General features: G+C 45.0%; 2 protein-coding genes across 3 annotated transcripts; one reads left to right on the top strand and one right to left on the bottom strand.

Annotated features, from left to right (window-relative positions):
- Window positions 1-907: 907 nt before the first annotated feature.
- LOC135808554 (uncharacterized) lies at window positions 908-13,764 on the top strand. 2 transcript variants are annotated; one of them, XM_065321763.1, is made up of 5 exons: window positions 911-1,377; window positions 2,944-3,063; window positions 3,397-3,441; window positions 11,827-11,865; window positions 12,662-13,764. In XM_065321763.1, exons 1-5 carry the CDS (start codon window positions 1,059-1,061, stop codon window positions 12,790-12,792), a joined length of 654 nt encoding a protein of 217 aa, XP_065177835.1. In that variant the 5' UTR covers window positions 911-1,058; the 3' UTR covers window positions 12,793-13,764. The 2 variants fall into 2 exon arrangements, with proteins under 2 accessions (XP_065177836.1, XP_065177835.1); XM_065321764.1 differs by lacking the exon at window positions 11,827-11,865 and having other exon boundaries at window positions 908-1,377.
- Window positions 13,765-14,571: 807 nt separating this feature from the next.
- LOC135808555 (solute carrier family 49 member 4-like) lies at window positions 14,572-21,947 on the bottom strand. The gene is made up of 8 exons (XM_065321765.1): window positions 21,507-21,947; window positions 19,246-19,822; window positions 18,750-18,917; window positions 18,373-18,482; window positions 17,548-17,649; window positions 16,662-16,717; window positions 16,171-16,262; window positions 14,572-15,513 (listed from the first exon to the last, which is right to left on the bottom strand). The coding sequence occupies exons 1-8, from the start codon at window positions 21,733-21,735 to the stop codon at window positions 15,375-15,377; spliced, it is 1,473 nt and encodes a 490-aa protein (XP_065177837.1). The 5' UTR covers window positions 21,736-21,947; the 3' UTR covers window positions 14,572-15,374.
- Window positions 21,948-23,841: the final 1,894 nt, after the last annotated feature.

Raw genomic sequence — 23,841 nt, forward strand, 5'->3', positions numbered from 1 at the left:
CCCGCCACGGCGGAATTTTTTGTTGACGTCACCTTTTTTTAGAAGAACGCGCATTTTGCTGCAGTGTGGGAGCACGTGCTGGGCACCGACTTTGTAGTGCAAATGCGGCCAAGTGCACGAGGGAAAACTAACCGTTTACTGTTACTTTCCAAAAGACTCATACTCAGAGTCATAGTCATAGCGCGTGCGTCGTCGAAAAGATTACGTCAACAAAAAATTCCGCCGTTGGCCAACCCATCCGCGAGTTGCACACTCTAGTCTAGTCTTGTTTATCTACTCTTGCTATTACTAGTAATAGTAATAGTAATACCAGGGAGTCGTATACCCTGGGTCTCTATACGACTCCCTGGTAGTGGTAATCATGGTAATACCATGATTACTAGTACTAGTATACCATGGTATACTACTGTTGCGGACATGGAAATCCAGTCCATTGACCGGGGCCGGCGCCCTCAGCGCGTATACAGAACGCTGCGTGCAGTGCACTTGCTGATCCGATACGCGCTGCAGCGCATAAGTGCATGTACATGTGTGTACCGCTTATCTACGGCTGCATGGCCAGCGCCCTGGGGCCGCTAGACGTGCGACCGGATTTCCATGTCCACGACAGTACTATTACTATTAGTATTAGTACTATAGTAGTTGTACATCATTACAATGTAGGCAGTGCCAGTATTCATGGCATGCATTGATGGCCTATGGCTATGGCCAGTATGGGTCTTCTTCCCCGGGACTCTCATGTGTCAGCTTTCGTTCTTCGGGATTTCCCGCCGAGGCCAGTGCAGGGTGCATGCAGTACTCAACACTACAAAATTAATGTACAATACAACAGTAGATCTACCGGTAACGGAAAACATCTACAAACGCAAAGTACCATTATAATACAATCATGTACAATACTGTGCTGAGAAAAAATCTGAGTTTTCGGTTTTTTACGAGTAGTAATGACTTGGTGCCCATTGGCATTACTCTCGATCTCCTCATCAGCCCACCACAGTTAACTAGTTGCTGGAAGTTGAACTCTTTCTACAAATAATTGATTCCACGGCTCTCTCCCAATGGCAGAGATCGACGGAATTGAAGCCGGGCGGCGCTTGAAGAGACATCATGACGCCCTTCTAGCGGACATGAATCCCATCAAGGTGATGGACCATTTGATGACTCCAGACCTTCTGAAAGACGAAGTCGTGCAGAATGTCAGTGCAGCGACGAGAGAGCACGGTCAGATCGAGGGGTCGAGGAGGCTTCTCGAATACTTGCGCCCGCTCGTCAGACACCAACCGAGAGCGCTGGACGAAATAATCGCGGCGCTCCGAAGGGCAAGCACGGAGCACTTGGCAGACCTGCTGGCGCAGCCTCTCTCCCCGATCCGCCCAGGTAATGTTAGTATTGTTACCACTTACACTGGTGAGGACTGGGGGTATGAGCAAGAGGAGACAGTGAGTCACTGTTGCTACTACATGTACCCGGCCCTCCCGGCAAGTTGAAGTAGGAGAACAGCTATCAACCAAGGCGTTACCGCCTGTTTGTGCTGTTACTATAAATAATAAAAATTATAAAATACAACAGCAACAGCAACAACAACTTTTTTTAGATGCTCAACCCAAATACTAGAAGACCAGCATGCAAGAGGCTGATTTATGATGTTGCATTTGATTGCATGGTTTGTGGGGAAACAGGCTAGCATGAAGAGTCATGACTGAGCCAGACTGGAAATCGCTGGGAAATCCGGAATCATGGGGCTGACCCGAATAGGCGGTACAAATTATTTGGGCAGAGGCGTGAAGATGGAATTTTACTTTTCGGGTGGTAATACTCGAATGAGGAACATGATGACAGGAGGGAGCTCCCCTCCTGTCATTCGTTCGAGTGTTCAAATACATTAATAAAAATACGTGTGCGGTAACTACGTGACTGCTGTGAGTGCGCTTAGCCGGATTGTGTTGTATTCTTTTATTTCGTTCGGTGCACCGGCAATACTGCCTTCTCACTGGAAAGACGATTTTCTGATACGTACCAAATTGATAAAACAATTCACGTATATGTCGATCCAGCTTGTATTACTGATTGCGGTTATCAAATTCACGTATAATTATGATTGTATGAGAATAACATTATTATGAGTGGTTTTGATACTCTACATGGTGACGTGTATCGTGACACAAACTTTTAAAACATTTCACTGAAACAGTGAGTGTCAAGTTCGGCAGGGCTAGGAGGCGTAAGCTCCACATGTACAGTCAACTTCGCTAATAACGACTTCGGATATAACGACAATTCGCGAATAACGACAGCATTTCCATGCCCAGAGCAAAGTCCCTTCCAACTGTAATACATATAATGAGACTTTGGGTACAACGACACTTCGCGAATAAGGACACTTTTTTGATGCCCCGCCGAGTGTCGTTATAAGCGAAGTTGACTGTAACAGTTATTTTTAAGAGCATGGACTACATGTGATTTCAAGGTTTGTTGGCATGATGGCGTGCATCACCTACTAGTATCTTCCACAGAATCCAGCTTCCAACTCTCTTGGTTCAAATTTACAACAGCATACATCTTACCATCTATGGTAACATGTACTTCCAGGTTCAGGGCTACAATGAAGGGTGGTGAATAATTTCCTCGTAGAACAGTTTCCATTGCAAGGTTGGTTTCACAAAGAGTGCTGCTTGGTGCTAAGTACAGCCGTGACCGTAAAGAAATCCACCCGCGGGTCAAAAGCAGCGCGGCGTTTCGATATCAATTACACCGTGCACGCTCCAAACACACATCCGAGGGCCGCATGAGCCTTGGCGCTGCTTTCGGCTCACGGGTCGAAATTCTTTGGCCACAACTCTACTCTTCAGTGAAATCTAACACGGCTGGATTGCAGTAAAATGGTAAGTTAGTCGTAGTGGGAAAGAAGACCAGCTTGTGTTGTTGTGTTCTATTTAAAATCAGAGCTGGAGCTAGGAAAGGAAGCTGCACTCGAGGAGATGAATAGAGGCAATGGCAACGCCGACATGCAAGTGGCACGACAGGGAAGTTCTCTCAAGCGTCGATCCGATGACTGGAGCACGGGTAAGAAGTGTGAGGACATTGCACTAGTATTGTGTCCTTTGAGGCTGTGAGGCACACTGAGAACTGGTCATCTTGGATGTAGATGCGTGCATAATACTATTTCAATTTTTGCATTGCCCCATTGTGTGGGAATACAGTACTTGGTATCAATGTGTGGAAATGCAGTGCCTGGTCTCAATATGTGTAAATGTAGTGCCTGACCCTAGTCCGCTGCCCAGGCAAGGGTAGGTCCACTGCATGTTTACTTTGGGTATTCTGTCAGTGGTTGACTCCATTCAAACGTACCTTGTTGAATGTGGGTTTCTACCTTCTTTTTTTCCTACTGTGTACCAGCGTCATCTCCGAAGAGAGCGATCAGGGAAGAGTCCCAAACAGATGGTGAGCAATGTTCTTGTTCCTTGCAATATCATACCCGATCTCTCCTTTGGGCAGTTAAGGACTGCAGTATTCAGCGCGTGTGCAAAATCCTCAAATGCTCAGCTCATGAAGCAACATACTAAGTATTACCATACCAATATGAATGAGGGAGGTGCTTAGCTTAGGCTGTCATCACACTATGGTGCAAAGTGCTGCGTCTATTTCCACGTAAGGAAGTTTTGGTCGGTTGCCATAATGATCCGTGTGTCTGTACTGGATGAAAGCGGGAGCAGATTAAACGGGAAACGTAGATGTGGCCAGGGGTGGGGTATACAACTTTTCTGAAGAACGTGCGTATCTCCCCCAGTCTCTTTCTAAGCGACCTTGTACGTGCCTTGGAATTTCTCCGAAACGTGACCGCGTGTACGGGTCAAGAACTGTGCCTGTGCGATGACACGACCACCCGTTTTGTAATTTTCACCGCGGACGTGGACATCCCTTTGACAAATGCCAGCAACCTAGAAGGAGCCCGAGCATTTGCTGCAGACAAGTCGAAATGGATATTGTTTATGGATGAGTTTTTGTTGACTGGAGACAGAAGCGGACTTGGAGGAGACGGGACCTGATTGCTCCAGGGCAGGACGTCGTTGAGGAGGATTCGACCAGTGAGTCCAGTGAGTCCGGTGAGTGTGAGAGCGAGAATGATTGTGTGAGTAAGAGTGGGTGCGAGCGTGTGTTTTCTAGTAGGAAGTCATCAGTGTATAAGCATCTTGTATCTCGTCCTGATTGCTGCAAGGTGTATTCTGATTTTTCTTTTTCTGTTTTGTGCAGTGCTCGTCATGGTTATAAGTTGCAGTTGAGTGTGTTAGAAGCTGTTTGTCAACGTATTCATAAGCCTAACCTGTGTGTCCAGAAGGACAGCATTATTCGTTTGAAATTGTTCTAGTAGCAGCTTGTTCTGTTTGTTTGGCCCTGGTTGGCCATGGTGTCATATCTTGTGTCACAGTATACTAGTAGTCTTTACAAGTTCGTTAAGTGCTTTCGCAGTTTTTCCTGTTATTACCTTAGTGCTAGGATTATCATTTTCATAGGTGTTGTTTCTTCTCACTCCATTTCTCTTTATTAGTATCTTTCTGGATTGTTTTTCAATATTATTATTATTATTATGATTGTGAGTCAGTCAAGTGTCAAGTAAAGTCGGCGGAATAGCGCGAGCTCCGGTGTGGGGAGCAAACCCTTTCTTACAAATTATCGCCGAAGTCGCAACCACTACTTCGTACTGTTGTGCCCAGCGCGGGCTTGCGACTAGTTGGTTTGGAGGTGACAGCGTTGCGAATGACCGAGGGTCCTCGACGTCTGTCTCACCGTCCAGGAGCGACACTGACTCACGCTGCTATCTGGTGTTCACGAGGTGTTTGTCGCGCTGAAAACGGAGCGTCTCTGTAAGTTTGTATCCCTGGTGATGTTTGTGCCTGGAGAGCACTATATAAGTGGTGCTCTTCAGGCACAATCTTCCTCAGCCTACTCAAGCTCAACTGATGAGGGGTGAATTCCCCGAAACACTGTGTATTGAGCAGGGAGTGGTGCTTTCTTGCAGGTTTGCCGAGTCGAAGGTTCGATGGACATCTCGTGTGCTCTGGATGGCAGTCGTGAGTCAGTCAAGTGTCAAGTAAAGTCGGCGGAATAGCGCGAGCTCCGGTGTGGGGAGCAAACCCTTTCTTATTATTATTATTATTATTATTATTATTATTATTATTATTATTATTATTATTATTATTATTATCTCTCCTTTATTCACTTCTTTCGAAGGCGATAAGCCAGACCCACCGGGAAATATTTCCATGGGTGGGACAGCAAAAAGAAAGTGAAAAAAAATGAATAAATAAATAAAACCTAAAAACCAAAGGACAAGAAATAGTTGAAGGAAGAGGAAGAAAGGAAAGAAACTCAATCCGAACTCCAACATCAAAACAATAATACAGAATTTGCAGCGACAGGCAAAATACATCAACCAATGAAGGGAGTAACAAAGGAAATATCAGTCTTTATCAGTCGTTATTCAAGTCTCTTAGCTATTGAACATGCAAACGCAGCAGAGGTGCATCTACATGTTAAGGATAGTTCTTAGTATTTTAAAGGGGAAGTTAAGGCAAAAATTAAAATTTCACCAGTTGTAGTCTTCGGGGTGCTGAGTCGAATGGTCGTGGTCCGAGGAAGCTGAGACGCTCCCTTCCTACTTGAATCCCAATCGAACTCGCGCACTTCCACCGAAACTGGGTGACTGCGCCCTACTAGATGGGGATTTGTATGCAAAATGTCACTAAAAGCGCCATTTCGTTCTTATAAAAGCACGGATGACCGCGATTGGCCCATATGTTGTAGTCTTTTGGACGCTGAGTCGACTGGTTTTGGTCCGAAAAGGCTGAGATGCGGCGTTCCTCCTTTATTCCCAATCGAACATGGTTGAAGAAGCGGTCACTTGCTCCTGCGTACACCAGTCACCTGGTCACCGTGCCTGCAGGGTACAACTTACTAGCCTGTTTGACCTTTTTTGGGTGCAGTCCTGTCACTCGAGTTAAACTCGAGTTGAACCTTGGTGTGAAAGTTGTCACCTGCTGGCGTGGTGACCAGGTGATTTGGGCACCCAGGACCACGTGACCGCTTCTTCAACCATGTTCGATTGGGAATAAAGGAGGAACGCTGCATCGCAGCCTTTTCGGACCAAAACCAGTCGACTCAGCGTCCAAAAGACTACAACATATGGGCCAATCGCGGTCATCCGTGCTTTTATAAGAACGAAATGGCGCTTTTAGTGACATTTTGCATACAAATCCCCATCTCGTAGGGCGCAGTCACCCAGTTTCGGTGGAAGTGCGCGAGTTCGATTGGGATTCAAGTAGGAAGGGAGCGTCTCAGCTTCCTCGGACCAAGACCATTCGACTCAGCACCCCGAAGACTACAACTGGTGAAATTTTAATTTTTGCCTTAACTTCCCCTTTAATCGAACCTTGTATAGCCTCCTGTTGCACACTAGCCAGGTCTCCTCCCTGCACAGTCCGAAGGCATTGAGGAGTCTCCCCCACCAAGCCTCCCAGGGCACCGACAACCACAGGGACCACGTCAACCTGGGTGAGGGACCATATCCTCGAAATCTCCCGCTTCAAATCATAATATTTCGAGCGCTTTTCAGCCATTTTCTTATTGATGTTGTTCTCACCAGGAACGCTGATGTCTATAATGTAGGCGATGCGCTCCTTGTCATCAACAAGGAGCAGATCGGGCCTGTTTGCTGATAGTTTCAGGTCAGTTGGGACCGAATACTCCCAATAGAGGCGATACCGATCACTTTTGACCAATGCCTTGAGCTGGTGGTCGAATCGTGAAGCACCAGTAGGTAGATCTCGTGCTCTACACATTTCGAAGTGCACATACTTTACTAACCGGTTATGACGTTCGATGTAACTGGTCCGAGCAAGAACTGGGCAGGCACTGACAATGTGGTCAATTGTTTCTAAGCTGCCCTTGCAAAGCCTGCAGTTGGCATCAGTTCGAGCAATTGACTTCATTATGGCGTATTGGTAATTTTTCGTTTTGAGGGATTGGTCTTATGCTGCCATAATCATGCCTTCAGTTGAAGGTTTCAGTGTCCTTGATTTCAACCACATGAAGGTAAGCTCCTTATCTAGGTGATTCTCCTCCAATCGGCTCCAATATCTCCCATGCAGCGGCATAGTGGAAAGTGTTTTGGATTTTCGCTCAGCGCACGCTTGTTTAATGGTATGCTTATTGGGTAAAGCTGGTCCAGCTGCTGGCAGATCCAAACTCGACAGGAACTTAGCGGCTTATTATTATTATGAAGTAGTGGTTGCGACTTCGGCGATGATTTGTAAGAAAGGGTTTGCTCCCCACACCGGAGCTCGAGCTATTCCGCCGACTTTACTTGACACTTGACTGACTCACGACTGCCATCCAGAGCACACGAGAAGTCCATCGAACCTTCGACTCGGCAAACCTATTATTATTATTATTATTATTATTATTATTATTATTATTATTATTATTATTATTATTATTATTATTATTATTATTATTATTATTATTATTATTATTATTATTATTATTATTATTATTTTAATAACGAAGGTACGTGTTAGGTCGTAAGTATCCACGCAAACACACATCCAGTCAAAATAAGGCACTTGTCAAAGTATCCGAACGTTTTCGGTCCCTTCTCATCAAGGATTATACAGGGAATGGCTCAAGTTGAAAAGACTAAAACTTATATAGCGTAAAGATATGAGATAACAACACTCGTGACAAGGTGAAAAAAGTATCAAGTTCAGCACGACACAAAACTCGAAGGACATAATAATAGCGACAAGAACATAGTGAGCAAATTAAGTTACATTGTTAACACCTCGACGAGGAGTAACACCAAACAATTGTAGCGACAACACATTTTCTTTTTGTACGCAAAGTTCAGGATCTAACTTACGGATATACAAAGCTTCTAACACAGCCAGATGCAACGCACATCTACCACGTGACAATATTGAGAACACATTATCACTGTACAACTCACGACAATTGGTACGGGCTGACAGATGTTGCTTGATGGACGAAGTGCGATCCCTAGCTCCGTTGGGTGTAGTCTCCTCCAATGTCCCGTCATCTCGCCTCTTCGCGGCATCACCACTATCCGTCTCTTTGCTTTTCCGCGGCCTTCCACGTTTTCTGACACTAGCCGTTGTGTGCGCGATGCCCAGTGTCCTTTCAGCTACGTCTCCTCCATTGCGGATTTCTATTGATCTTCTTACTCCAACTTGTCCGGTGTTCGATATTGAGGTTCGTTTTCGCGGTCTACCACGTTTTCGAATATTGACTGTTGTTGTCACTTCCGTTGTCGTTGTACGTGCGTCCTCACCAGTCCGTATTTTTACTTGGCTTCGCGTAACCCTTCCCGACGCAGACAGATCCTTTGTCAATTTCGGTGGTTTACGTGTCGGTCTTTCACCATCTTTCACGCTGTTCTCAGCTGGACCCTGCGCTATACACGCGGAGGAGGACGGGCATGCAGTGACATCTTCACAGGAAGAGGAAGATCCACCGATGGACTGGACAGCACATTTTGGAGGACGACCACGGCGAGGACGACACTCACGCGCATCAAGCGGAACAAAACTTAACGGCACATGTTGACGAATGCGCGCGCCCAGGTGCTGAAGGGTTCTACCTACATACCGATCTTCACATTGTCGGCATTGAAAGAAATAGATAAGGTTACTTTTACTAAGGGTAGGTAGAACATCCTTCTTCACACTGAACGCACGCACTGTCCCAAATACGACTCGGCAAACCTATTATTATTATTATTATTATTATTATTATTATTATTATTATTATTATTATTATTATTATTATTATTATTATTATTATTATTATTATTATTATTATTATTATTATTATTATTATTATTATTATTATTATTATTTTAATAACGAAGGTACGTGTTAGGTCGTAAGTATCCACGCAAACACACATCCAGTCAAAATAAGGCACTTGTCAAAGTATCCGAACGTTTTCGGTCCCTTCTCATCAAGGATTATACAGGGAATGGCTCAAGTTGAAAAGACTAAAACTTATATAGCGTAAAGATATGAGATAACAACACTCGTGACAAGGTGAAAAAAGTATCAAGTTCAGCACGACACAAAACTCGAAGGACATAATAATAGCGACAAGAACATAGTGAGCAAATTAAGTTACATTGTTAACACCTCGACGAGGAGTAACACCAAACAATTGTAGCGACAACACATTTTCTTTTTGTACGCAAAGTTCAGGATCTAACTTACGGATATACAAAGCTTCTAACACAGCCAGATGCAACGCACATCTACCACGTGACAATATTGAGAACACATTATCACTGTACAACTCACGACAATTGGTACGGGCTGACAGATGTTGCTTGATGGACGAAGTGCGATCCCTAGCTCCGTTGGGTGTAGTCTCCTCCAATGTCCCGTCATCTCGCCTCTTCGCGGCATCACCACTATCCGTCTCTTTGCTTTTCCGCGGCCTTCCACGTTTTCTGACACTAGCCGTTGTGTGCGCGATGCCCAGTGTCCTTTCAGCTACGTCTCCTCCATTGCGGATTTCTATTGATCTTCTTACTCCAACTTGTCCGGTGTTCGATATTGAGGTTCGTTTTCGCGGTCTACCACGTTTTCGAATATTGACTGTTGTTGTCACTTCCGTTGTCGTTGTACGTGCGTCCTCACCAGTCCGTATTTTTACTTGGCTTCGCGTAACCCTTCCCGACGCAGACAGATCCTTTGTCAATTTCGGTGGTTTACGTGTCGGTCTTTCACCATCTTTCACGCTGTTCTCAGCTGGACCCTGCGCTATACACGCGGAGGAGGACGGGCATGCAGTGACATCTTCACAGGAAGAGGAAGATCCACCGATGGACTGGACAGCACATTTTGGAGGACGACCACGGCGAGGACGACACTCACGCGCATCAAGCGGAACAAAACTTAACGGCACATGTTGACGAATGCGCGCGCCCAGGTGCTGAAGGGTTCTACCTACATACCGATCTTCACATTGTCGGCATTGAAAGAAATAGATAAGGTTACTTTTACTAAGGGTAGGTAGAACATCCTTCTTCACACTGAACGCACGCACTGTCCCAAAAACGTGGAAGGCCGCGGAAAAGCAAAGAGACGGATAGTGGTGATGCCGCGAAGAGGCGAGATGACGGGACATTGGAGGAGACTACACCCAACGGAGCTAGGGATCGCACTTCGTCCATCAAGCAACATCTGTCAGCCCGTACCAATTGTCGTGAGTTGTACAGTGATAATGTGTTCTCAATATTGTCACGTGGTAGATGTGCGTTGCATCTGGCTGTGTTAGAAGCTTTGTATATCCGTAAGTTAGATCCTGAACTTTGCGTACAAAAAGAAAATGTGTTGTCGCTACAATTGTTTGGTGTTACTCCTCGTCGAGGTGTTAACAATGTAACTTAATTTGCTCACTATGTTCTTGTCGCTATTATTATGTCCTTCGAGTTTTGTGTCGTGCTGAACTTGATACTTTTTTCACCTTGTCACGAGTGTTGTTATCTCATATCTTTACGCTATATAAGTTTTAGTCTTTGTTTTAGTCTTTTCAACTTGAGCCATTCCCTGTATAATCCTTGATGAGAAGGGACCGAAAACGTTCGGATACTTTGACAAGTGCCTTATTTTGACTGGATGTGTGTTTGCGTGGATACTTACGACCTAACACGTACCTTCGTTATTAAAGTATTATCCGCCTCCGACTTCTTGTAAAATTATTATTATTATTATTATTATTATTATTATTATTATTATTATTATTTTACAAGAAGTCGGAGGCGGATAATACTTTAATAACGAAGGTACGTGTTAGGTCGTAAGTATCCACGCAAACACACATCCAGTTAAAATAAGGCACTTGTCAAAGTATCCGAACGTTTTCGGTCCCTTCTCATCAAGGATTATACAGGGAATGGCTCAAGTTGAAAAGACTAAAACTTATATAGCGTAAAGATATGAGATAACAACACTCGTGACAAAGTGAAAAAAGTTTGGTGTTACTCCTCGTCGAGGTGTTAACAATGTAACTTAATTTGCTCACTATGTTCTTGTCGCTATTATTATGTCCTTCGAGTTTTGTGTCGTGCTGAACTTGATACTTTTTTCACTTTGTCACGAGTGTTGTTATCTCATATCTTTACGCTATATAAGTTTTAGTCTTTTCAACTTGAGCCATTCCCTGTATAATCCTTGATGAGAAGGGACCGAAAACGTTCGGATACTTTGACAAGTGCCTTATTTTAACTGGATGTGTGTTTGCGTGGATACTTACGACCTAACACGTACCTTCGTTATTAAATTATTATTATTATTATTATTATTATTATTATTATTATTATTATTATTATGTGAACATAAACGGGAGTCAGCGAACGTACTTGTGATGACGGCCTTTTACACACTTGCTGGTGTGCGTACGCACATACATGTCATTCCAATATCCACGAGGGAGGTGCTGAGGACAATGATGCCGGGATGCCACACAGGATGAAAGAAAGAGATGGAAAAGCATAGATAGGCGGCAGTGGGTGTTTTTGCCATCACTAGGAGCCATCAGAGACCCGTAACACTCTGTGTTCGTGTGTAACAAGGCAGGTACCGAAACAAGTACACCGTGTATCATACTGTATGTAACTCGCTGTGCCACTCACTGCCAGAACATTCTAAATCCTCATTCACAGTCTTCTTTCTTGTAATGAAAAAAAACCCAGAGGTGGTTGCCACCCATCAACAAAATGTCTTCCATGCATTGTTGGCATGTTGTTGCTGCAACCAGAATCAAACTTCGCACAGGAAACTCTGGATCCCACTAGTGGTAAGGTGAAAGATTATATATTTTAATTTAAAATGTGGCTAGGCAGTAACCTGAACTGCGGCTACACATGTGCGTGGTGCATGGCTCTCTCTCTCTCTCTCTCTCTCTCTCTCTCTCTCTCTCTCTCAGTCTCTCTCTCGCTCTCTCGCTCTCTCTCTCTCTCTCTCTCTCTCTCTCTCTCTCTCTCTCTCTCTCTCTCTCTCTCTCTCTCTCTCTCTCTCTCTCTCCCTTCCCACTCTGTCTGTCTGTCTGTCTGTCCGTCTCCCTTCCACTCTGCATGGCCTTCTATGGTTTTCTTTTATGGGTTTGTTTTTTCTCGGATGGATGGTACGTCTGTACATTATTTCCTATTTTGTTTGTACACAAAGGCACACAATGAAAACCTTGGGCAAATTCCGTTGTGACTCAGAGTTTCATGGCTGAACCAATCATCAGACAACGATAGTGGAATAGGAGACAGTGCTGGTATATCTAAGTTGAGAGAGGTGTGATAACCGCAACCGCATCTGCCTCTGAAAATAGCCTGTCCCTGCATACATTCCCGCGGTTACTCCTCCCGCTATCATAGTATTATTATCACACCTCTCTCAACTTAGATATACCAGCGCGGTCTCCTATTCCACTATCGTTGTCTGATGATTGGTTCTGCCATGAAACTCTGAGTCACAACGGAATTTGCCCAAGGTTTTCATTGTGTGCCTTTGTGTACGCCGCTCTGCCTGAATCAGGTATTGAGCACTTTCGCAGAACCTAAGCAAATACTGCCTCTGTATTTTGTTTGTACTTCATAATTCAGGGCAGCCTGGCGATGCCTCGTGTGGGGCTGACGACAGTCTTTGTGATGTGGGTGGTGATGATGCTCATGAAGAGCGTAACAATGATATTCAAACTAAAAGCATACGCACGCGCTGGACGAACCACAAGTGAGCTCCGCCGGAGGCGGTGGGGCCAGTCTCAATCCGTGTCATTCCGAGGGTCACTCAAAGTACAACGTCAGTGATAAATCTCCGCTCGATGAGCCCCCAAATGCCTCAGTCGAAGCGGTTGAAATGACAGCGACAGACTGGCGACTTGAGCAAATCTGCGAGCAATGCTCTGGCAAATGGCAGCAATTGGCCAGGAGCATACGGACAACGTATAATGGTAACACCGGATTCTTTGAACCGAGCAAAGTGGATGAAATTGCGAAGGACGGTGGTGGATGTAGGAACTGCTGTCGCAAAATGCTGGACCATTGGGTGACGAATGCGGAGGACAAGTCATCGAAAATCCTTAAGCAGGCAATGTACGATGCTGGATATAGACGGGCTGCTGACGACATTTTCGGAGTTTAAGGAATGAGTGGCGTTGAACTGTAAGCTTGTCACTGATACTCAGTCTTCCGGTTCAAGTGTTATCGATGTACAAAGAACTAACAAACAATCGAGTAATGCCAAGTGCATACTTCTGCTTGGTGATTTTCTTTTCTTCTTTTAATAATATTATGTACTTGTTAAATATATTTTACACGGAAACTTGACCTTCATGTATTTTGAATTTTCCTTCTTTACATGCGTATGTACTGCCAGTTAAAGTTTTTTTTCTTCTGCAGAAAACAATCATTAGCAGTAGAGAATTCCTGTAGGACGAGACCTCATGAATAAAACCATGGTGGTATTTGTATGGGTAGCTTGTAGGGTGTCTATGTTGCTCAGTGCGGATTTGAACTATTTTGCTTATGCTGTGTTTGCTTTGTTCATTTTGGTGTTTTTAGTCATTTCTACTTCTTTTGAAGTATATATACTAACATTATAGTATTTTAATAGGAAGCTACGATGAAATTGGTTATTGCATACATACAGATAGTTGTTCTAAGTACTTAGTACTTAGTGCAGTTGCAATCGAATTTATACCTGTGTAGTTTGCACGCGTACTTTCTGGCGAAATAAGAGTACAGTCACGACAGTGTACTGCCGCTTATGCGACAGCCAAATGTTTGTAGTGTGTGTGTGTGTGTGTGTGTGTGTGTGTGTGTGTGTGTGTGTGTGTGTGTGTGTGTGTGTGTGTGTGTGTGTGTGTGTGTGTGTGTGTGTGTGTGTGTGTGTGTGTGTGTGTGTGTGTGTGTGTGTGTGTGTGTGTGTGTGTGTGTGTGAGGTCGTTGGCTCTGGGTTGCCAGTATGTACTCAGTAGTCGAGACTGGTTGGTAAAGAGACTCCAATTTCACTTCAAGGTACCAGTGCATCTAGTGTCTGCTTCTATCAAAGCAGCGTGCTGTATATACTGGTTACCATGGTTACCCCAGCAAGTGTAGGGCGTGCATAGGAAACTGTCTTGGCCGTTTTATGCCGATGTACTCCGTGTGGTGTCGACCAGGTGTGCATTGCTGGTCGGTTCACATGGCTTTGCAGGATGGGAATTGGACAGTTATCTGGCGCTAGTCTAGATCTTGTCCATTATCGTTGCTGTAAGAGAAAATCTGTGGGTGCACATCCAGTGCATTTGCAGATTTGCGTGCTTCTCTTGCGACGGGCGTACACATGCCACATGGTGTGCTTGTATGTATGTATGTATGTATGTGTGCACGCCCGCACATGCGTGTGTGTTTGCATGTGTGTGGAGGAGGAGGGGTTCTGTTCCAATCAGGGTATGTGGCAACACGAACTCCGGCTTACAATTACACCGATGACCGATCTTGAAAAATCAGGCTCACAATCCAAACGGGCTTGGTACTACTGCATTGCAAGACAGCATGCAAAAAACTATTTTGATTGCAATAGATCAATCCTTGTGACAAATCTGTAGAAAGATGTTGCCCTATAATATTCGAACAGTAAATGGCAAGGAGCCAACTTACTTATCGTGGTGGCAAGATATTAAATATTTAGAAGATATAAAATCCATTTGCAGGTCCATGACTGTCTGTAGTGATAATGATCGCAAGTCAAGAGAAGTGTAATTATCACATGAGATTGAACTGAACGCATGGTTGCAGGTCAATATTTTGACAAATAGTCTAATAGATAATAAAGTTTGTTCGCTCACGCAGGTCACACGAGCCGAGCACGTTTGAGCTCGTTCGCGCAAGTACACGTACAGTGCGAATCACAAGCTGACAAACTCACTGTAAATAGAAAGAAAAAAAGGATAATAATCGCCACGTCCGGCGTGCGTGTCTAGGCACATCATAGCATCATGTGGCATGTATTGTATAAGTGAAAGCCTACACACCTCTGAAAATCAGTGAATAAATATGAAGCGTTCTAACATGTTAAAATAATAACTCAATTATCATGAAGGCAAAGACAAAATTCTCCATAGACAATCAAAATTATGAAATAGAAGAAAAAATAAAAAATATTTACATGAAGTACATGTACAATGTATGTGCCAGCAGTACTAAAGAAGGCGTGAAGAATGTATGTGCCAGCAGCTATACTAAAGAAAGCGTGTAGAATGAATTCCAGAGGAAAAGAAAAGCTAAATCAGTCCCTCTGGTCCAGCCAGGGAATTACAAAAGACAGTTTAATGCGTTACATTGATTTACTAGGAACATCTGTAGTCCCATAGTTAATACTTTTAGGCTTGTCGTCGCCAGAAGAGGAAGTCGCCGATCCGGCAGCATCAACCTGGCTTCGGCGGTACGTCTCACGATAGAATATCACCACCAAGCTAGAAGAGCACACGGCAAACGCAGGGACACGAGGAATTGTAAAATATAATTATATTATTTAGAAATCACATGGAAACGAGTCATGAAGCAACTATCCACGACTGTAACAAGATAGTAAGCAGTCAGAAAGTGCGATAACAGGGCACAACAGTGACATGTTACTGAGCTAGAGGCATTCAACATTCAACGACCGGAGACCTAGGTCCCACACACCTCTCGTGCGCAGTCGGCATTCTTTGTTGCCGTGGGACTTACCTTGTGCACAGTTCCGCTGCGCTCACCTTCCCCTCATTGGTCCTACCATAACCTTGAACCTTCCAAGCTGGAAGGCTGTTGGTTTGCGCACTGGAGGTGTGTGGGAGCTAGGTCTCAGGTCGTTGAATGTCTCAGTAACATGTCAGTTGTGTGCCCTGTTATCGCACTTTCTGACTGCTTATTAGCTTGTTACAGTCGTGGATAGTGGCTTCATAACTCGTTTCCATGTGATTTTTCCTATTTAAAATTTTAAATCATATGTATTGGCTCAGTATCCGAGTTAAATATATAACACTATACAAGAGTGATTGGAAACTGTGTTATAATATTTTTACTCTCCAGTGCGAGAAATTACATTTCAAGTCGCATAAAATGAAACAAATTAAACCTGCTGTGCTTACCCGCACGCCGCTATAGACCCCACCAGGACGAAGTTCATTGCCCTGGCTCTCTCGGGATGTGAGGCGTTGAACACGCCCGCCATGCCAATAATCTGAACAGAGCAGAAGCAACATAAGTTAATGCACAGTACAACCTGTGCTTAGTGACCACTGTGATGCGCGTCCACCTGTCTAACGAGACCACTGCGATAAGCGTGTGCACGAGATCGGTCGTTTCAGGACCTAGACCATGTTGCCACATACGTTTGAACCTGACAATGCGTCTTGGGTCCTTGCCGCAAATAGTACTCTATACCCAAGCTAGGGCAGAGCGTACATGTAACACACAACGAAAAAAAAAAAACAGAGCTGAGGGTGGAGAGGTTCCTGCAGGTGTGGAAAAGCCAGACTACCGAACCCCGATAAGAACCATGACACCATGACATTTCATGCTAATCATGGTAACATGGCATTAGCAGAAGACGGCAGTTTAGTCATTTAAAGGTAGTTACCTGGAAGAGTAGACATCCTATGTTGTTGAGTAGGGTCAGAACACCAGCCGCAGTTCCTGAAACATGGGAGTGTAATGTGAAATAGCCGTTGCAGCAACAACAAACATGCACACACACACACACACATGTACACGTGCACACACACACACACACACACACACACACACACGTGCACACACACACACGTGCACACACACACACATCCACACAAACGCACAGTGCAAGAAGCAGCCATAGCAACACTTGTCACGCCTTGAATTCGCAATGATTCTGATGGTCATCTGCTGATATTGTGTGTCGACAGCACACGTCCGACAGGTGAAGAGGGCGCGGGATAACAGAAAACAGGTACATGCACTTGCTGTAAATTCACCCTTCTCAACTTCCCACCAGTTAAAAGGTACACCTTGAAGTACGATTACAGTAGGCACAATGAGGAACAGAATAGGAACTATAACCATGCTGGTATTTTTCTTTAAAAAATATATTTACTTCCTGTCTTGTGTCTGCACTTCATAGCACATACTGAATACAGCCAATAGAAGGAAGTGAGCGTGAACCCAGTCGTCGGTCTAGACGGATGCACTACTGATACATAGTGCAGGTGGACCGACAGCAGAGCAGCCTGTATCTTGTGTTGAGAAAAAAAACCCGCAAACATCTGGCTTCAATAGACGCTTGCCCCTCACATTGCCTTCAACAGGATTGTGCAATACATGACTTTGCATCGGTAATCGTGCCGCAGAACATTATCAACGCTACAATGGCCAGTAGATATCTACGAACCACTTGAAAACGGGCAACCATAGTATCTTTAAAAGCGGAACGGAAGTTGAGAGACAAATCAACAAGAAAACCACTACAGTTCATGTCATATCAAACATACCCTCCGGTACTGGGTAGGCGACCTCTACGGCTGCCTCGTAAAACAGCGGGTTGGTGGCTCCGAGAAACGAGCTGCCCAGGACACAGCTTATGAAGGCACTTCCTGAAGGAACCAAAAGGCAGACCAAAGCAGCGGCGTAACGTAGTTGCACAGACAACATATCTATATGCACGCACACGCACACACACACACACACACACACACACACACACACACACACACACACACACACAAGTCTATGTCCAAATGTACAAGAATAACTAAATGGTATTCTAGCTTGGGTATTTTACGCACTTTGCTTTGTTACAAAAAAATAAAAAAGTAAGACTATAACAGTGAATCGAGTACATCATTGAGGTACCCCTGGAAACAATATCACTATTCTTTGGAAGCAAGTACCGGTATACGCATTGCTATGTGCATGCTAACGTGTGAATGGGTAGGCAGTGCTAACCGATACTCATAACTTGAGTTTTACATGCGTACATGTGCATGTAGTGTCTGAACTCGCCCACATAAGTATTGCACGCTCACACAGACACACAAACATGTACACACATCCGTACTCAGACTGAGACATGCCCATTGCAGAAACGATGATAGCGAACAGCTATGTAAGACGAAGCAACTTGTGCTGGGATTACACCATTCAACAGCTTGCAAGGCTGATGAATTGACCGCCACTAATCTTAGCCTGGAATCCACCACACAGCTGATTGAAGTGGCTTTTTCTGGCCAGTGAATCCCACACACGTACACAGTGTGTCACGTACACACACGTGCGCACGTGATCTCGTGCACGCACGCACATACAGAGTTTCTTACCTAGCCAGTTAACATGTGCTACCTTGTACACGGACAGCACAAACCATGTGAAGCAGGCAACACAGGCAAACAGAAGCACCAGGATCAGACGCTTCAAATTCCGAGGCAGCCTACAGCACAGGTGAATAAAAACACAGCGATAAAGATGAATATAGTGTCCACAAATCTTTCAAAGAACATGCACACGATCGATAGTCACAGATTACAATGCTGTAGCTGTATTGTTTATAGTCTGCACACAACTTCCATCACATTGACGTGGGAAGAAAGGAGAAAGAAAAAAAGAAAGAAAAGAGAGAGAGAGAGAGAGAGAGAGAGAGAGAGAGAGAGAGAGAACAGCAGGAATACAGAGAGGATGGTGCTATGCTAGAACATACAGGTCGGCGATGAATCCAAAGGTCAGTCCAGCAATGATTCCAATGATAGTTGAGAGGCAGCCTAACCAGGCTGTGCTCTTCACAAACATCTCCTTGCCACTGACACTGACGTCATCGTTGTAGCCACTCTGTTTATTCAGGATAATGGAGAGAACACTACTCCAGCCGCTGCAAGAACAAAGCCAAGAGTCAGTTACATACACTGCCATCATGAGACCGTGCACACCACAGACAAGCACGTAAACCAACACCCACACCACCAACACACCCACCCGCATTCACACACACCAGGGTTCTAGTCGAAGGAGGGGGGGGGGGGGGGGGGCACAGCGCCCCCTACTCTGATTGAGCGCCCCCTCCCCTGTGAAAATGTGCCCCTTACTCAAACTCTACTGCAAAACCACCTATCATCAAGAGCCTGAAGCTGTAGCATGGTAGCAACAGTGTAACACTAGGCTACGCTGTGGTCAGTACATTGCCTAGCTGGCAAGCTCACCTGAAAATGCCTTGACTAACACCGCCGCAGATGCACAGGATCCAAAACGTGGAGTTGGATGACGCCGCCAGCAGCGACTCCTTAAACGGCAGTCGCTCTGTTTGAGAACTGAGGCTGGGCGGCGTGGGTGGATGGGCGGGGAAGTACGCAAAGACCATGGCGCAAATCGCGGCGGTCATCCAGAACTCGGTGAACACCATGTACTGTACGCCGGCATAGCCCATCGCGTTGAAGCTGGACACTAACGCGGGCACGAGCAGGAAGCCAAACGCCACGCCAAACGAATTGGACACGGCGCTAATGGCCGTGGCGGACGTACGCTGGCTGGCAGGAAACCAGTCGACGCTCAGCTTGGGCGGCGTTGCCATGACGATTGGGCCGACGGCGGCGTTCAGGATCTGTCCGATATGAACCAGGAAGAACAGGTCAGTCTCATAGCCACGTGGAATGAGGCAGCGTAGACCAGTGCCGATGAGAACCAGCCAGGCGCCTAGCCGCACAAGAGAACGGAGGCCATACCGCTGAAGGTACCACGATGAAAAGAAGACAAATGGAATGAAGATGATCGGTCCCCACGCTGTACACATAGAAAAGGGCAAGATATCAAACGAAGTTAGTACAGGACTACCAGCTGAGTCGGTAGAAAACAGCAGTCTGACACGAGAGATGCTTTAACACCAAGATAAGTACTCAGTAGCCGGTATCTGCGCCATGTTTATGTTGCTTAAATATCATTAGGCATTCTAAGGCTGCGTGGTCCATCTAAAGTAGCATAAGTGCACGCGTGGCATTTCCCTATCTGTGCGAGTGTGTGTGTGTACATGGTGTGCATGTGGCCGGGCGGGTGCGTGTGTGCGCGCATGCGTGTGTGTGTGTGTATGCATGCGTGCGTGTGTGTATGCATGCGTGTCTGTGTGCGTGCATGTGTGTTTGTGTGCACACGCGTGCGTGTGCATGTGTGCGTGTGTGTGTGTGTGTGTGTGTGTGTGTGCCAGCTAGTTCGGTTGGTGGGTACACTTATGCCGGATAGTGTTGGGTCTGTTGCCAACGGGTTCGGCTGCTTGAAGGTGTAATGTTGTACCTACCACCTTTGTTGGTTTCAGGGTTCATATACTTTCTATTTGAAGTATACATACCTGTTGACCATGGACTACTTCTGGCTAGATTAACTCTTGTGTAATCATGGTGCTAGTGAAGCTTGTATCAGATCCACTCTGATTCAGCCACCCACACTAGTAGCAAGTATTACCTTCACTGGGGGCAGGGGTAACTGCAGTTGGACCCCGGGACGGATGCCCTGATGCCGTCAATCCTTTTTCTGCACCTTGTCCTCACCCACTTACTGAGGTGTGGTGAGCCCATAAGTGGGATCATTTTCAAGTCCACCCAGAGTTTTGGGGATTTCAGGGGGTGTCGGCCGTTGGGCGGTTCAATAGCCAATTGAGTCATCTTTCCAAGATTCCTTTTGAGTCTCTCTCCCCTCTCCCGGGGAGACCCACGTGACCAGTTTTGGCAGTGAGCAACAAGTAAGTACAAGTACAAGTGTGTGTGTGTGTGTGTGTGTGTGTGTGTGTGTGTGTGTTATCCACCATGCCATACGACACAGTTTCACAAATACAGGCAAGAGTCCATATTAAACCCAAGATTGTGCACTTATGGTGTACTTTCTATGTGACAACAAGCAGTGGAGTGTTGCCCACAATACAGCACACAGCTGCATCAGGACAGTGGGGAAGACCAAAAACACATCGTTCCCATACTCATAGCTTGAAAGTGACGAGCTGTGAAGAGTGCTTTTGAACCAGATTTGCACACAGGTTATGTAATGCTGGCAATGCACTGTAACGCATAGCTCGCACATCCCGTATACTCCTGGGCCACGGACAATTGCGATACTGGTAGACCAAACACAATGTATGCCTGCACGGTGGTGGAAAGGGTGAACTTGCCGCGTACATACATGTATGGGCAAAGCACAGCCGTTCTTTACACACGGGTCGTAGACCGTGGTGCTAGCCTGTTAGGGTCGCTCAGGTCCCGAGGTTGGCAAAGATGTCATGGGGATTATGCCACTCAAATATCATAATAGACCGAAGATGATGTCATTCGCATTATTCAACCTCTGTAATTAAATTATTTATTCATGAGGCCGATTAGTCATAAAATTAATGTTGTGTCCGAGCTTGTTTTAAAATAATTATTTAAAAACTTTGATCTCATGATTGTTTGCAGGATCTACGGTATCTTGTTGCGCATCTCACCTGCCAGTAAATCCACTTGCCAGGAATCCACACCGTAATAGTCACAAGTCTCATTCGGAATAACGCCATAGGTAAGCCAAATATTGCTCTGCTGGGCTGACAACAGGGAGAAGGCAAATAGCACCCAGAATCGACGTTTGTAGACCTTCAGACCTTGCGTCGTGGCCTCAGGCTCAGGGTCTTCGCAAACTCTAGCACTGGAAAGGACTGGAGTTATTTCGTCCTCCATCCTGAGAGAAATCACAGCCCAAGGCTGGCTTTGCAGTGAACTCAAAGAAAGGGTGTGGAGTTGTCCCTCACTCCACTAGCCATTTCGCGGATGATTAATTTTGTCCACGTCAATGCCAAAAAGAAATTGACAAGACTGAAGATGGGGAACTGGCACGGGTGTCCACCCGTCTGATCGTGACAACAACAAAAAGGAGGACCAGGGGCCGACATCCAGGTCTCAAGCCTCAAGTCTTGTCAAGGTACGTGAGTGTGAAACGCCTATATTTAGTCGAGAAAGTTTTAGACCATGGCGCACTCGCACTTTTTTGAACGGAAGACAAGAAGCGCCGCCTTGGCGTCACATGTCACTGTCACCAAGAGTCCATAAACAGTTTTATTCCCGTAGCTATGCAGAAGACGTTACTTCAGTAACGTCTGGCACTAGCCAGGGTCCACACAGCTTTAATTTGGTGTTTGTTTGTTTGTGTGTTTGTGTCACGCCTGGCGCTATCCCGTATCTGTCCCGTACCGTACCATCAAACACAGCTGGCCACATACAGCTGGCCGCAATATTCAAATAGGGCTTTCAAACGCAAGATCATATTGTGAAGCAACTTGGAAGAATGAGTATGAGTGCGAAGTGTATGGGGGAATGCATGTAGGGCGATAGTGCGGGTTCGAATCCCAGGTAATGCCTGAAAAAAGATAGGAGAATTGAAAAATTTATAACATCCCCTTTCTTTTTTTGCCGTCATCAAGGCGGTAGACGGTGTCGTATTACCCTCGACCGTACCTGTCCCGTACCTGTCCCGTACCTATCCCGTACCGTACCATACAATCAAAGACGACTGGCCACAATGCATATTATAGCAATAAAAACTGCTTTATGGCAGCTTTCTAAAAAAGTTATTGTGTTCTAGTCTTGGGTCCGGCATAGGCTATAGAAAATTTATAAAATTGCTTATCAACTGGCTTGGACTCCGTCTAAAAATTAAGAAATTAACGAAATGTGATTGCAGAAAATTAAAATTTCACACAAAACCTCACAATAATCACAACACTTGAAATGCTGCTTTCAACCAGGGAGTCGTAAAATACCGGTATTTTACGACTCCCTGCTTTCAACACTAAACTAACGTGTACTGCACAACAATTGGCAACATGCATGTTATGCATGCATAGGAAAGAGGATCACGAGGGGAAAAGGTCTTCTAGCTTTTCATCCTGTGTGTGATTATTGTGAGGTTTTGTGTGAAATTTTAATTTTCTGCAATCACATTTCGTTAATTTCTTAATTTTTAGACGGAGTCCAAGCCAGTTGATAAGCAATTTTATAAATTTTCTATAGCCTATGCCGGACCCAGGACTAGAACACAATAACTTTTTTAGAAAGCTGCCATAAAGCAGTTTTTATTGCTATAATTTCTTTTGTTTTTTCTGTCACCAATCAATGGAATGCCCTTATGTGTAAATGATGGCCTTCACATCATATCAATACCGTATTTATTGATGTGCAAGCCTTTTCTTGCAGAAAATGGCACTAGCACAACGCATGTTCTTCTGCTGGGGAAACATGTGGTTAGTGGTGGTGATACTTTTTTTTATACGCAGGTCATTCTGTGCATGTTGCTGTTGCAGAATTTCATAAAATTGTCTTGCCTTTCAGATATTTCAGATTTCCCCACCCTCGATCAGATATACTTGAGAAATGTAGGTGCGTGTCGCAGATGTTATGGTTGATTCTGTGTTTATTGGTTATCGTGATAAGGTCATCCTGCATCATATTGCACTGAAATCGTAATCCTGTTGATGTCGATACAACTTTTGGAAGTAGTTCAATGACTTCAAACTGGTAGTCCACGATTTTCTAAAACAACACAGCAAAGGAGGAGGAGGAACAATAAACATGTATTAAAATGTAAACAAATACATTGTTGAGTCCGGCACCTCATTCCAACAACTACACTGATCCTGAGGATAAAAGGGGCAAGCCTGAGGCCTTCTTACAGGGTACCCTGGAGGTACTGAGAGATAAACAAGGCACTCCATAATAATAAAATGTTACACATCTTTTGCCGTGAGTATGAATGATATCCAGTCGAACCTCTTTAGGACGAACACCAAG

Source organism: Sycon ciliatum, chromosome 2, assembly GCF_964019385.1.
Source record: "Sycon ciliatum chromosome 2, ocSycCili1.1, whole genome shotgun sequence".
In the NCBI taxonomy this organism is placed as follows: domain Eukaryota; kingdom Metazoa; phylum Porifera; class Calcarea; order Leucosolenida; family Sycettidae; genus Sycon; species Sycon ciliatum.

Excerpts from the sequence above, each read along its gene's own strand:
- LOC135808554 (XM_065321763.1), top strand. The coding sequence starts at position 1,059 with ATGGCAGAGATCGACGGAATTGAAGCCGGGCGGCGCTTGAAGAGACAT. Across the intron at positions 3,064-3,396 it reads ATCCGATGACTGGAGCACGG|CGTCATCTCCGAAGAGAGCG; the intron begins GTAAGAAGTGTG and ends ACTGTGTACCAG. Across the intron at positions 3,442-11,826 it reads GGAAGAGTCCCAAACAGATG|AATCAAACTTCGCACAGGAA; the intron begins GTGAGCAATGTT and ends TGCTGCAACCAG.
- LOC135808555 (XM_065321765.1), bottom strand. The coding sequence starts at position 21,735 with ATGGAGGACGAAATAACTCCAGTCCTTTCCAGTGCTAGAGTTTGCGAA. Across the intron at positions 18,918-19,245 it reads GTTAGTCAAGGCATTTTCAG|CGGCTGGAGTAGTGTTCTCT; the intron begins GTGAGCTTGCCA and ends TTGTTCTTGCAG. Across the intron at positions 17,650-18,372 it reads AGCACATGTTAACTGGCTAG|GAAGTGCCTTCATAAGCTGT; the intron begins GTAAGAAACTCT and ends TGGTTCCTTCAG.